Source organism: Nomascus leucogenys, chromosome 17, assembly GCF_006542625.1.
Source record: "Nomascus leucogenys isolate Asia chromosome 17, Asia_NLE_v1, whole genome shotgun sequence".
NCBI classification, from domain to species: Eukaryota; Metazoa; Chordata; class Mammalia; order Primates; family Hylobatidae; genus Nomascus; species Nomascus leucogenys.
The window spans coordinates 78,999,057-79,014,196 of NC_044397.1; the positions used below are offsets into that span (position 1 = coordinate 78,999,057).

Consider the following 15,140-nt stretch of genomic DNA (forward strand, 5'->3'; position numbering starts at 1 on the left):
TTGAATGATTAATATGTTTCTGAAAAGTTTTGTCCAAATTGATGTTTATCCTATGTCAAATTACATTTTAAATTATCTCCAAGGAAGCTCCCTACTTCATTTGTCTCTTCATTAATATTTAGTAAGTGCCTAGTCTGTGCCTAGCAGTGAATTAGTTTGTTACAGGTAGAAGTAAACAGTTCTTGCTTTTCTGGGAAGCCCAGTGAGGGAGTAAAGACGAAGACATACCTGGGAGAAAGGCAATATACAATTCAGTGTTAAATAAGTGAAAGACTAGTGAAAACATCTTTTCCCTCAAAGAGAGCTGTGAATACTCAGGCAAGTGGGCAGAAATGTTGTCCCCTTCAACATATATATGGTTCTGTTAGTATTTTAATATAAAAATCCATGGGTATTGATTTGACAATACAGTATGTATGCTGTGGGGAGAGTGGTAAAACCATACAATGCATCCATGAATTAGGAAATAGATAAGTCAGAGGAGCTGGGGAGAATACCAGCTGGGAAAAAAGAACAGGCAGTTGGGTTACAAAAGGGTTAAAGCTCCACTGGTCAGAGTGAAAATGGGAGGGTTCCTTGGGGTGTGCTCTCTACCCCTCCCCTTCATCTGAAGAATGGCAAAAAGGGCCTCAAGGAGACCACTTAGAACTTGGTGTGTGTTCTCCGCAGTTTGGGGACACAGAAGCTTAGTGTCCCACTTTTGCCTAAGAAATATAAAGGATGAGAAACCATGCAAGAGCCATAGTTAGGGAACTGAAAAAGGGTCTAAGGGCATGTTTCCAGGTGCTAGGCGGCCAGCAAATGGTTGAGAGGGCCACCTGGAGAGGTGAAATGCATGTATACCACGGAACATCCAGGGAAGAGTCCTAAAGGACCAGCTGCAGTGGAGATGCATTTGCCCCTGTCAAGAGGAAGACTCCCAGCTGTGGGGCCAGGGGTCTCCAAAGAACCTATACACGAAAAAGTGCCCACGTGACAAAGAGTTGTATGATATTTAAATGTATCGCATGGTCAAGAGAAACAATTTCCTATGTTCTTAGCACCCCACACCCTCAACCCCAGAGAAATCAGTAGGGCAGGCCACACAAAACTGAGGGAAGATGCTGAATTTTAGCCCAGTGTGTTTTGTTTTGGATTTTTCTTTTTTGAGACAGGGTCCTGCTCTGTCACCCCATCTGAAGTGCAGTGGCATGATGACGGCTCATTGCAGCCTCAACTTCCCAGGCTCAAGCGATCCACCTCAGCCTGCCAAGCAGCTGGGACCACAGGCACACACCACCACGCCCAGCTAACTTTTGGTTCAGCGTTCTTGAAAATTACATTGGGTTATACTTTTTTTTTTTTTCTTGAGACAGGGTCTCACTTTGTTGCCCAGGTTGGAGTGCACTGGTGTGATCACAGCTCACTGCAGCCTCGACCTCCCAGGCTCAGGTGATCCTCCCACCTCAGCCTCCTGGGTAGCTAGGACTACAGGAACACATCACCACACCAACTAATTTTTGTAATTTTTATGGAGATGGGGTTTTGCCATGTTGCTCAGGCTGATCTCCAACTCCTGGGCTCAAGCGATCTGCATGCTTTGGCTTCCCAAAGTGCTGGGATTATAGGTGTGAGCAACTGTACATGGCCACACTGGGTTATTCTTATCAATTGCTGCACTGGGATGGCCAGAGGGATTTTCATGAGTATCTAGAATTTATGGGACCTGCCCTAGATTTCACCAAGGGGCTCTAGGTGGAAGCTAGAGGGGCAAGGGAGTGGTAGGCAGGCAAAGAGAACAAACCTGTTTTCTGATTTCATGCAAAATAATCAAGTAATTTTCCATGTTATATTACATGGCCAGGGCTATCGTGATGACAGCTGTCTGAGAAGGGTCGGGGCATGGTACTCTCCATCCTCCAAGGTATTCAAAACACAGCCCTAAACTCCACCTTCTGGGAAGGGGACATCATGCTAAAGCAGGTGATGGCTAAGAGAACCGTCAGGGCAAGACCTGTGAGGGTATGCCTTCCAGGTAGAAGTGCCATGTGGTTAAATATCTCTGGAGCACCTGTTTTGCCATGCTTGTGGGCAGGACCTCAGCAGGGCTGAAGAGAAACCAGAGTACAGCCCAAATGAAAGGAGGAGGAAGCACAGATCGCAGGAAGCATCCATCCCTTCAGCCTGGCTCTGGGAGTTCATCTTTGTACACCTCTTCTCACAGCTGAAGAGTAAGGTTAGGCAATGAGGAGTTAAGGAGGTGGTCCTACTGGACCATGGATGCCCAACGGTTCAGCCAGGCCTGCCAGGAGACTGAACAAAGATTTCAGCCCAAGCCTTAGCTGACATCATGGGTGATTGGCTATAGGGTTGGTCCTCGGCTTGCTCTCCTGGACTAGGCCAGCCTGGCTACCTGTTCATGTGGCTGGTCGAGGACTCCTAGGATCACCATTTCTTCATCCCTTGCCTTGGCAAACATAACTAGCAAAACCTGCTAGCAAGGTCCTGGAAGGGGGTGTGTGCACATACACACAAAATCTTGAGTTTAACCAGAGAAAACAATTGTATGGCTAATTCATTTATAAATCAAATTACTACTCCCATAACTTAAAGACACAGGTATTTTCATATATGATATTTGTTAATAGTAGAGCATACTGTTTTACATGCTCATTCTTGACACAAACTGTCAATGCCACAAAATCTACATTAAAACCAAAATGGCAAGGCTTGAATATTCTGAAAGGCTTACCTCATTTCTAGATTCACTGGTCTTTTCTGCCTCCCGATCAGGTTTCTCTGCTACTTTGTTTTCATCATCATTATTCTGCTGAAGTGAGTTCTCCTTCTGGGCTGACACCCTTTCTTCATTTTCCTCACGCTGGGAACTATGATCCACAGCTTCGTGCTTTTCTCTTAGCACCTCGTTCTCCTATAAAAGTACCAAATTTCATCAAATAAGCAAACAGTCCTTAAAACTGCATTGTGCTTATTGTTCAGGGACCATGAAAACCCACAAGTCAAAAGCCAAGACTGGCATTTCATTATTTCAGCATCAAAGAAACATTTAATTCAGAAACAAAGGTCAGTGTTATATCCTGTCCTGAGACAGGCTGTTCTAATCTGTGCAATTTAAATTAACATGCACTTATAAAGCCGCTGAATTTAAAATACTCATGAGTTAGATTAGATTTGGAAATTAATGTTGCCAGCAGGCAGTTTTAATTTTCTGTTGAAAATTGATCAAACAGCTAAGTTGGAAGCAAACACTGATCAAATATGGAAACTATTATTATAAACTATTAATTGCGGTTCTCTCTGGAAGGTTGGCAACAGGGTGGGAAAGAGTTTACTTCACTTTATACATGTCTATAACCGTGAATATTTTACAACAAACACATATTGCTTTATTTATTTATTTATTTATTGAGTCTCGCTCTGTCGCCCAGGCTGGAGCGCAGTGGTGAGATCTCGGCTCACTGCAAGCTCCGCCTCCCAGGTTCACGCCATTCTCCTGCCTCAGCCTCCTGAGTATCTGGGACTACAGAAGCCTGCCACCACGCCCAGCTATTTTTTTTTTTTTTTTTTTTTTTGGTATTTTTAGTAGAGACGGGGTTTCACCGTGTTAGCCAGGATGGTCTCAATCTCCTGACCTCATGATCCGTCCGCCTCCACCTCCACCTCCCAAAGTGCTGGGATTACAGGCATGAGCCACCACGCCCAGCCATATTCCTTTTATAATCAGGAAATTGATAAATGTAAAACATCTCCACAGATCTACACTTATTTGCCCAGATAAGTCCTTCTACCTTAATTTACTTTATAAATAAGGAGGCCTAAATAATTAAAAGGCTAGAGAATTCTTCTAAACATTCAAATATGGTTAGCATTTACAGTGTACTGCATATTCAGATAGTTTCAACTATCATGTTAAAAGCTCTCTGGATGTATTTTTTCCCCTATAACATTAAAGCTTGTCAAACTTTTTCACAATTTCTGTTTCTTCCAGGAACAGGACACACTGGCACACCCTTTTCCCACCAAACCACAGAAAAAACATTTTTAAATGAAGGTTGAAGAAATGGAAATTTACAGATGCCAGAAGAAACTATCATACATGAATACCCCCACCTTTAAAAACCCCTCCCTTGGTCCCACACTAGTCTTTAGATCCCATCCCATTTTTCTGCTCCCCTTTAGAGCAAAAACCTCCAGAGTTATCTGTACTCAGTGTATTTTCTCTTCACCTATCAGCAAAATTTGGATTAGTTACCATCTCCTCCTGGAAACAGCTTCTTCACCTGGCACCCAAGTATTTCTCTATTCTCCTACCTCATCAAGAACTTCTGCTTTGCTGATTCTTCATCCCCTTGATATCTAAACATAGCAGTGTCCCAAGGCTCAGTCCTCAGGTCCACCAAGCACTCTCCCACTTCACAGCCCTTCTACTTGCAGCCCTTTCTGCCTATAAGCTCTCTCAACCCTGTTATCCTCCTGACCCCAGGTCTCTTCAAATATTTACCATCTCAGTTTTCTTTCTTAATCTCTGTATATAAAAAACTACATCAAAATCTTTTTCCCTTATCTTGCTTTATTTTTTCTCCATAGCATTTAGCACCAGCTGATATACTACCATGTTTATTTGTTTGCTGTTTGTCCTACTAGAATGCTAGTTTTTTGAAGGCAAGGGCTCTGTCTGCTTGGTTCCTGCTGTTGGCCACTTCCTATCCCAGATTCTGGCACATAACAGACCCTTACTCCATATTTGTTGAATAGCTGAACTCTTAGACACAATATCCTAAGACTTTGATAGAGATCTTACTTCTGATAGATTGTTCTTTCCTGCAACAATACTGATTCCTATATAAATCTGGGGAAGGAAGAAAAGGTGACTGATGACTTTTTACCTCTCAGCTTTTGCCAAGGTAAGGTTTTTTGTGGTTGTTAAATCTGAATATAATTAAATTAAAAACTTCGGATACCCGAGGCAGCTAACTTTGTTCAAAAACTTGCTGGTGGTAGAAAGAGAAACTTCTAATCTCGAAATCAAATGATCTATTTTAGAACCATGAAGCAAAGTCCCCTAAATCTGTAATATGTGCATTAATACAACACACGTGGACACACACAAACATGCAAACACAAGAATGTCACCTCTATTACATAAATAATAACAGGGAAACAAGTGTTTGATGTAGATCAAGCCCATAGAGGAACTGATCAAGCAAACTTTAGTCTGGGAAGGATTTTTTTGTGGGGGAAACTTTTTGACTGAATGAATTGGTAACAAAGATATGTAAGACGTCTGAAAACTCAGGAAGAGGACTGGAGGCAGAGAAATTCTATATGATCAAAATTCACACTACAGGAAGCCAAAATTAGGTATAACATAATAATGGATCATAACTCATTGAATAAAATGAGTTGAATAAAAGAATCAATGAGTGCACTCAAATATAAACAAATAAATGAAGGAAAAAGGAAATCTCTTATAGTAGAATACAAATAATAAATATAAAAGGAGAATGATGAATTAGAAAACCATCAATGGATGCTTAATTTAAGGAGTGAAAATTTTATGAGAAATAAGATACTTAAATAGTCTCAAAGTATCGCTCTGCAGATTACTTGTTAATTACAAAAAGAAAAATAATAACACTACAGGAGAAATCTGGCAGACACCACCTAAATCAAATGGTCAACTCTATCATCAAAATACGGAGTTAAACCAACATCGTGGTCTCCTGATATGGAGGACACAATACCATTTCTGTGGTTTTCTCACCAAAAATTCATAATCTCAATCTAATCATTGAGGAAACATCAGATAAATCAACATTGGGGGTCATTTTTACAAACTAACTGACTGATGCCCTTCAACAATCTAAAGATGAAGAAACAGAGAGAGGAGTGTTTCCACATTACAGGTGACTAAAGAGACTCGGCAAATACATACTGACAGATTCTGAAAACGGACTGTAGATTAGATAGTAGCCTTACATTCAGATTAAATGTCCTGATTTGATAACTGGGTATAGAAAAGAAAATCACTGTTCTTAGGAAATATACACTAATAAGTATCTGGGTGATGAGGGATGCAATGGTTTCAATTCACATATGTATACAGAGAGACATCGTTATTAATATAGCTAAATGAGGCAAGACATAAATAGGTAAATCTGGGTAAAGGGTATATATATGCCATTTTTTAAAAGTTTGAAATTATATTTAGCTAAAAGATTCACCTAAAAATGCCTACATAGCAAAAATCACTTTGGCTAAGGCAACAGCAAAGGGTTATCCCAGAATAATTCTCCCATTAAATTTTCTGTTTATTTGTATTTTGCCCCCAAGTGTATAGACATAAAAACTTTAGTATTTTCAACTCTTCTAACATTTAAATTTCCTATTTCATTTTCTTGTCTAACTGCTTTGGCTATGCTTCCCAAATAATGCTAAATAATAATGGTGATACCTGATATTCTTGCTGATGAATTTAATGAGAATGCTTCACCAATAAGGATGACTTGTATTTGAGATACAGTCAGTCATTTTAAATTGAGTATCAAATACAACACTAGTACTGGGAATACGATAGTAAAAAATACAATCAGACCCTGCCCCCTTGACATCTTACATTCTATTTTTGTTTTTTTGTAGAGATGGGGTCTTGCTATGTTGCCCAGGCTAGTCAAACAATTCTTCCTCCTTGGCCTCCCAAAACACTGGGATTATAGGTGTGGTCATCACTCCTGGCCAGATCTCACATTCTAAAGAGAGAGGGAACCAAAAATACAAGTGAACTAATGAAATAAATGCAAGTTATGGTAAGTGAAAGAGCTAGCTAGCTATGTGAAAAAAGGAGACAAAGGAATTCAAGGCATAGATAATATCCAAACAGTATACTCATTTGCCTCTTACCACAGTTTATTTAACTGGCTTCTTTTTTTTTTTTCTTTTCAGAAGGAGTTTTGATCTTGTTGCCCAGGCTGGAGTGCAATGGCGCGATCTCAGCTCACTGCAACCTCCACCTGCAGGGTTCCAGCGATTCTCCTGCCTCAGCCTCCCAAGTAGCTGGGATTACAGGTGCCTGCCTCCGCACCCAGACAATTTTTGTATTTTTAGTAGAAACGAGGTTTCACCATGTTGACTAGGTTGGTCTCGAACTCCTGACTTCAGGTGATCCACCTGCCAGCCTCTCAAAGTACTGGGATTACAGGCATGAACCACCACGCCCAGCCTAACTGGCTTCTTAATGGTGGATAGTTGTTTCTAATCTTTTCTTATAACAGATATTAAAATCTCCTCACCCATACTTCTTTGCACATGTGTGCAAGTAGGATACATTCCTGGAATTTATGCTGGGTCAATGGATATGTGTATTTTTTATTTGATGGATTCTGCTGAAAAGCCCTTCAAAAAAGTTTGTGCCAATTAAAATTCCTACCAACAATGGATAAAAGTGCCAATCTGACAGATGAAAACTGGTGAAGATGGCTTACTGCAGCCTCAAACTCTTGGGCTCAAGTGATCCTCTCACCTCTCAGCTTCCCCAGTAGCTGGGACTACAGAAACATGCCACCATGCCTGGCTAATGTTTACTTTTTGTAGCGATAAGGGTCTTGCTGTTTTGCCCAGGCTGGTTTCAAAACTTCTAGGCTCAAGTGATCCTCTCCACTCAGCCTTCCAAAAGGACTGAGTCATGCAGGCCAAGAGTGATTCAGGGTCTTCTTTGATGTGCTTTTTTAGGCCTTGGTATCATTGTTATCCTGGTTTTGAAAAAAGAATTGGGAAGCTTTATTTAACATTGGAATTCCTTATACTTGGAATATTTGAAAGAAATCCCCTTGAATTCTGTCTGTGCCAGGAGTTTTTTGTTTTTCTGAAGAAACTATTCTGACAACTTTTTAAACTTATTTCATGGGATATACCAACAGACATCCAAAAAGGCTGTTCCGGCCTACACTGCCATCTGGTATGTGAGCAAACCCATTTCCTCACACTCCACCTACCTTGGGTTTGTTTCTTAATATTCGCTAATTAAAAGGTGAGAAACACAGCTCATTAGCAGGACAGCCTCGCAGGTATCAGCGTACATAGGAAACAAGGGGTGAATATGAAGATAGTAGGGGCACAACTCTGGACTGAGGTGGGGACAGATTCGAAATGTTAGAGTGCCTGCCTGCTCTTAAAGATGAGCAACTGAAAGAGCCAAGGGAAGGAAGGTAGTGGCTACGTGGATATTTCTTCTTTAGCTGGGTAGAGAGAGGCAGGAGAGGAAGACAGCAAGACCTGGGGGCCATGTCACATCAGTGTTGAAAACCTGGTTTCCTGAGAGGGTCCCTTCCAGCTCTGACACTCCAAAGGTCTATGAATAAGTGACCATATAATTTATCACCAAACCCGTCCACTTTTGAGAGGGTAAGAGGGTACTATTAACAATTAGGCTGGGCAACAAGCATAAACCAGGACTATCCCATATGGTGACCCACCTGAGGCCACAGGGGAAGAAGAGACTACATAGCTCTTAAGAAGCATTTTTTTTTTTTTTTGGTAGAGACGGGGTCTCGCCATGTTGCCCAGGCTGGTCTTGAACTTCTAAGCTCAAGCAATCCTCCCACCTCAGCCTCCCAAAGGGCTGGGATTACAGGCGTGAGCCACTGCGCCTGGCGACTCTCAAGAATCTGGATGGCAGACTGAATTCCACAGACTGAGGGAAGAAAAAAACTTTAACCTGCACAGACTTAGGTATTGAATAAGTATCTTCTTGGATGGTCCTTCCTGTATTCATTCAACTTTTCTTTCTTGAGAGCCTATTATGAAGCATGTATAATAAACACAATAAGCATCATAAGTGATAAATGAGAGGAAGCATTTCCCCCAGGGCTAGTGGGATGCATGTGGAGATGTGCAGCCCAGGTCCCCTTCAAAGGAGGACTTGTGGCTATTCCCACATACCTGTGGGCAGCCAGCCTCCAGCAGCCAAGAGTTGCCTCCCCTAAGGTCACACCTGTCCCAGTGTGCCCACATCCCATGACCCGTCACCCGTCAAGATGGCCACAAGGCCATCTTGGCCCAATGTGGAACAAGTCTGATGCATCCATGTCAGCCCAGGTGCTGGGTTCTGCCAGCCTGCATCACAGTTCGACTTCTGCTTCTGTCTAATCCTGCCTGTCTCCAGTTATTGATCCCAATGGCTCCCCCTAATAAACCTCCTTCACACTAAAGGCAGTCTCAGAGTCTGCTTCCCAGAGAACCCAACTTGTAACAGTTAGCAATTATTCTACCTTGAGGGAGAGAGAGGGAGAATCAAGGCAGGGAGGGGTGGAGGATTCGCTACTGTAATATTTACAAAAGTAAAAAAGGCCTATGGAATTTGTAATATAATTTGCAATTGCTTCTCGGCCTTTTGGCTAGAATCAAGTGTAATATAATGTGCAGTCTGCAAAGCCCAAAACAGCCCAGTGGCTAGGAAGTCCCAAGTTCAAAACAGCTGAGTAAAAAGACCTATCCTACCCAATAGCTGGGTAACATTGGGCCAGTTGCTAAACCTCTTTGACCCTCAGTTTCCCCATGTGTGAAATGAGAAGATAATATCTAATTCATATTTTAAGGAATTAGTTGAAAACAGCCCCTTCAGGAACACTTCTACACTGCTGGTGGGAATGTAAACCACTATGGAAAACAGTACGGAGATTCCTTAAAGAACTAAGAGTAGAACTACCATTTGATCCAGCAATCCCACTACTGGGCATCTACCCAGAGAAAATGAAAGTCATTATACAAAAAAGATACTTGCATACGCATGTTTATAGCAGCACAATTCGCAATTCCAAAAATGTGGAATCAGCAAAAATGCCCATCAATCAATGAGTGGATAAAGAAATTGTGAGATAGAAATATATCTATAATCTCTCTATATATAGATTATATATATAATCTCTATATTATATATATATATAATCATATAATATATATATGATGGAATACTACTCAGCCATAAAAAAGAATGAATTAATGGCATTCACAGCAACCTGGATGGAAATGGAGACTATTATTCTAAGTGAAGTAACTCAGGAATAGAACACCAAACATCGTATGTTCTCACTCGTAAATGGGAGCTAAGCTATGAGGATACAAAGGCATAAGAATGACAAGAATGGCCGTGCACAGTGGCTCACGCCTATAATCCCACCATTTTGGGAGGCTGAGGCAGGTGGATCACCTGAGGTCAGGAGTTTGAGACCAGTCTGGGCAACATGGTGAAACCCTGTCTCTACTAAAAATACAAAAATTAGCCAGGCGTGGTGGCGTGTGCCTGTAGTCCCAGCTACTCGGGAGGCTGAGGCAGGAGAATCACTTCAACCCGGGAGGTGGAGGTTGCAGTGAGCCGAGATCACACCGTTGCACTCCAGTCTGGGTGACAGAGCGAGACTCTTGTCTCAAAAAAAAAAAAAAAAAAAAAGACAAGAATGACACAATGGACTTCAAGGATGTGGGAGGGAGGAAGGGCGAGGGGGGCGGTGAGGGATAAAAGACTACAAACTGGGTTCAGTGTATACTACTTGGGTGACGGGTGCACCAAAATCTCACAAATCGCCACTAAAGAACTCACTCATGTAACCACACACCATCTGTTTGGAAATAAAAAATTTAAAATAATTTAAAAATTAAAAAATCAGATATTCATTTTAAAAATAGCCCCTTCATATGTGTAAGCTGCTATATAAACACAAATCGCTCCTTTCTACTGCTTTTTGATTCTGAAGATTTGCAATGAATGATTAACTGCCAATAACTCAATCCGGATTTCAAGAGAAAGTGAAACCAGCTAGCCCTGGTAGCCAGTAATTATTATCTCTGCTTTCTTTTTCTGTTTTTCTTCTCAACTCAGTGACATGGAGCTGAGATACAGAGTATGTTTTACTAGGTCTGTTGTGTATTCTTGAGGTTTATAGTTCATGCTCTTTATTTAAAGAATAGACAAGTTAAACCCATCATTAAGTTACTTTTTATTTGTGAGCAGGTGACTTTTACCCTTGTGGGGCTGGGACAATTAAAAAACAAAAAGTACATTTTCACACCTGTCACACAGGAAGCTATTGTAAACTTGTGAGCTGGGGCCCTTAGTCACAACTAAACACCTACTGACTTGTACAGAACTGGCACCTGCTGGAAAGGCCTGCCCTACCACATCCCTCTGTGCTGGTAACTGACCCATCCGTGCTCTATAAGGATCCGGAATGTTCTCAGTTTGGGCCCTTTCACCAAAACTGGGTGCTCCTGTCTCTAAAATCCCATGTCTTCTAGGTTTTCTCTTATGGCACTTATCCTGTTCTATCTAAAATCACAAATTATATGGGTCTTTTCTTTCCTACTGGCTGTAAACATGATACCTGCCCTCCAGCCATTCACCTTTGCCACCCGCATAAGGAGCAGAGCAGAAGAGTCTTGCGCAAAGGTTTTCTGAATCAGTAATGTAGTGGAAAGGGGAAGAAAGGAGCAAAGCTGGGCTTTTCTTTTCTCCTTGCAAAGTCTCTGAAGCCCCTGTCAACTGGCAAGTGTGCTGCTTCTGCTGTACTGGGATCTGAGTCATGTGGTAGAGGGTTTGCCCCTGAAAATACCCTTTGTGAACAGCCTCGGCTGCTTTAGCTAGGCCTTTCATTTATTCATCTGGAGGAGGAGGGATGGAGACCTGCTTTTACCTCTAGGGTTGGAAGAACCTTCAAAGAGAAAGAACAGTGTGGTGCCTATGAGAAGGATGACGTCAGAGGGAGAGTGGTAAGGCCAAGGCACTCTGAGGCCTGTCTCTAGGCTGGAGGCAAGCTGGAGTCATCAGGGCTAGAGAGAAACATGGAGCCAGATAAAGAGAGACTGTGTCCTGTTTGGCCTGGGTGGTTTTTAATAGCGGTTTGTAATAATTCCAGCTTGTGTTGATTGAGCACTGGCTGTAGGCTAGGCCCTATGTACATTATCTCATTTAAGCTGCTCGGCATCCCTGTAAGGTAGGTATTGTTATTACAGAGGAGGAAACTGAGACACAGAGAGGTTAAACAGCTTGCCTTAAGTCACACAGCTAGTAAATGACAGAACCAGGATTTGGCGGCAGGCATTTTTATTTCACAGCCAGCTCTTGGCCACAGTACTGGTTCTTGTTTGCCCTTCCAGGTCCATGTGTGTCCCTGAGCAACTCTAGGGCTCCTGTGCTGGCTGGCTTCCAGCTGGGTTCACCAAGGGAAGGCTAGAGCAGAACACAGGTGTAGCCAAGGGGGAGGTCAGAGCATTTCCTTCATGATCCACTATGACAGCCCCTCATCCTGGGCTCCAGCAACTCCTTCCATCCCTTCTCACCGGGAGCCTCTGGGCACTCCAATGTCCCTGTCTGCCCCTGACCACATGGCTGTAAGAAGTCATTCATTTAAGTCTCTTCCTTTGAGCCATCCAGGGTGAATTATTCCCCCCACCCCCACCACCCGCTCACTTCACACTGCATCACACAGATTACAATAGCAGTGCTGGCAGGAGCTGACTGCATACAAATCCAGTGAAACACCTGTCTGCTTGAATATTACTTTATCATGCAAAAACAGCTGGATACAATGCAAGGTATGGATCTCGTTGGATTGTGATTCAAACAAACCAACTATGAAAAATTACTCATGAGATAACAGGAAAGTTGAACAGTGACTAGATATGTGATGATTATTAAAGAATCCTGGCTGGCTTTGACAAAATTCAACAACCCTTCATGCTAAAAACTCTCAATAAATTAGGTATTGATGGGAAGTATCTCAAACTAATAAGAGCTATCTATGACAAACCCACAGCCAATGTCATACTGAATGGGCAAAAACTGGAAGCATTCCCTTTGAAAACTGGCACAAGACAGGGATGCCCTCTCTCACCACTCCTATTCAACATAGTGCTGGAAGTTCTGGCCAGGGCAATCAGGCAGGAGAAGGAAATAAAGGGTATTCAATTAGGAAAAGAGGAAGTCAAATTGTCCCTGTTTGCAGATAACATGATTGTATATCTAGAAAATCCCATCGTCTCAGCCCAGAATCTCCTTAAGCTGATAAGCAACTTCAGCAAAGTCTCAGGATACAAAATCAATGTGCAAAAATCACAAGCATACTTATACACCAATAACAGACAAACAGAGAGCCAAATCATGAGTGAACTCCCATTCGCAACTGCTTCAAAGAGAATAAAATACCTAGGAATCCAACTTACAAGGGATGTGAAGGACCTCTTCAAGGAGAACTACAAACCACTGCTCAACGAAATAAAAGAGGATACAAACAAATGGAAGAACATTCCATGCTCATGGGTAGGAAGAATCAATATCGTGAAAATGGCCATACTGCCCAAGGTAATTTATAGATTCAATGCCATCCCCATCAAGCTACCAATGACTTTCTTCACAGAATTGGAAAAAACTACTTTAAAGTTCATATAGAACCAAAAAAGAGCCCGTATTACCAAATCAATCCTAAGCCAAAAGAACAAAGCTGGAGGCATCACACCACCTGACTTCAAACTATACTACAAGGCTACAGTAACCAAAACAGCATGGTACTGGTACCAAAACAGAGATACAGACCAATGGAACAGAACAGAGCCCTCAGAAATAATGCCACATATCTACAACTATCTGATCTTTGACAAACCTGACAAAAACAAGAAATGGGGAAAGGATTCCCTATTTAATAAATGGTGCTGGGAAAACTGGCCAGCCATATGTAGAAAGCTGACACTGGATCCCTTCCTTACACCTTACACAAAAATTAATTCAATATGGATTAAAGACTTAAATGTTAGACCTAAAACCATAAAAACCCTAGAAGAAAACCTAGGCAATACCATTCAGGACATAGGCATGGGCAAGGACTTCATGTCTAAAACACCAAAAGCAATGGCAACAAAAGCCAAAATTGACAAATGGGATCTAATTGAACTAAAGAGCTTCTGCACAGCAAAAGAAACTACCATCAGAGTGAACAGGCAGCCTATAAAATGGGAGAAAATTTTCGCAATCTACTCATCTGACAAAGGGCTAATATCCAAAATCTACAAAGAACTTCAACAAATTTACAAGAAAAAAAAACCCCCATCAACAAGTGGGCAAAGGATATGAATAGACACTTCTCAAAAGAAGACATTTATGCAGCCAAAAGACACATGAAAAAATGCTCATCATCACTGGCCATCAGAGAAATGCAAATCAAAACCACAATGAGATACCATCTCACACCAGTTAGAATGGCCATCATTCAAAAGTCAGGAAACAACAGGTGCTGGAGAGGATGTGGAGAAATAGGAACACTTTTACACTGTTGGTGGGACTGTAAACTAGTTCAACCATTGTGGAAGTCAGTGTGGCCATTCCTCAGGGATCTAGAACTAGAAATACCATTTGACCCAGCCATCCCATTACTGGGTATATACCCAAAGGATTATACATCATGCTGCTATAAAGACACATGCACATGTATGTTTATTACGGCACTATTCACAATAGCAAAGACTTGGAACCAACCCAGATGTCCAACAACGATAGACTGGATTAAGAAAATGTGGCACATATACAACATGGAATACTATGCAGCCATAAAAAATGATGAGTTCATGTCCTCTGTAGGGACATGGATGAAGCTGGAAACCATCATTCTCAGCAAACTATCACAAGGACAAAAAACCAAACACTGCATGTTCTCGCTCATAGGTGAGAATTGAACAATGAGAACACTTGGACACAGGAAGGGTAACATCACACACCGGGGCCTGTTGTGGGGTCGGGGGAGGAGGGAGGGATAGCATTAGGAGATATACCTAATGTAAATGACGAGTTAATGGGTGCAGCACACCAACATGGCACATGTATACATATGTAACAAACCTGCACGTTGTGCACATGTACCCTAAAACTTAAAAGTATAATAAAATAAATGAATAAATAAAGAATCCTGGCCAGGTGTGGTAGCTCATGCCTTTAATCCCAGCACTTTGGGAGGCTGAGGCAGGCGGATCACCTGAGGTCAGGAGTTCAAGACCAGCCTGGTCAACGTGGTGAAACCCCGTCTCTACTAAAAATACAAAAATTAGCTGGGCTTGGTAGCGCATGCTTGTAATCTTAGCTACTTGGGAGGCTGAGGCAGGAG

The 15,140-nt window shown here is 41.9% G+C and overlaps 1 protein-coding gene across 1 annotated transcript in view; it reads right to left on the reverse strand.

Annotated features, from left to right (window-relative positions):
- NFE2L3 (nuclear factor, erythroid 2 like 3) overlaps positions 1-15,140 on the reverse strand; it is a 32,869-nt gene that overhangs the window by 6,243 nt on the left and 11,486 nt on the right. The window contains exon 2 of the mRNA XM_012496827.2: positions 2,732-2,911. Within this exon, the coding sequence (XP_012352281.2) occupies positions 2,732-2,911 (180 nt within the window). The remainder of the gene's footprint in view (positions 1-2,731; positions 2,912-15,140) is intronic.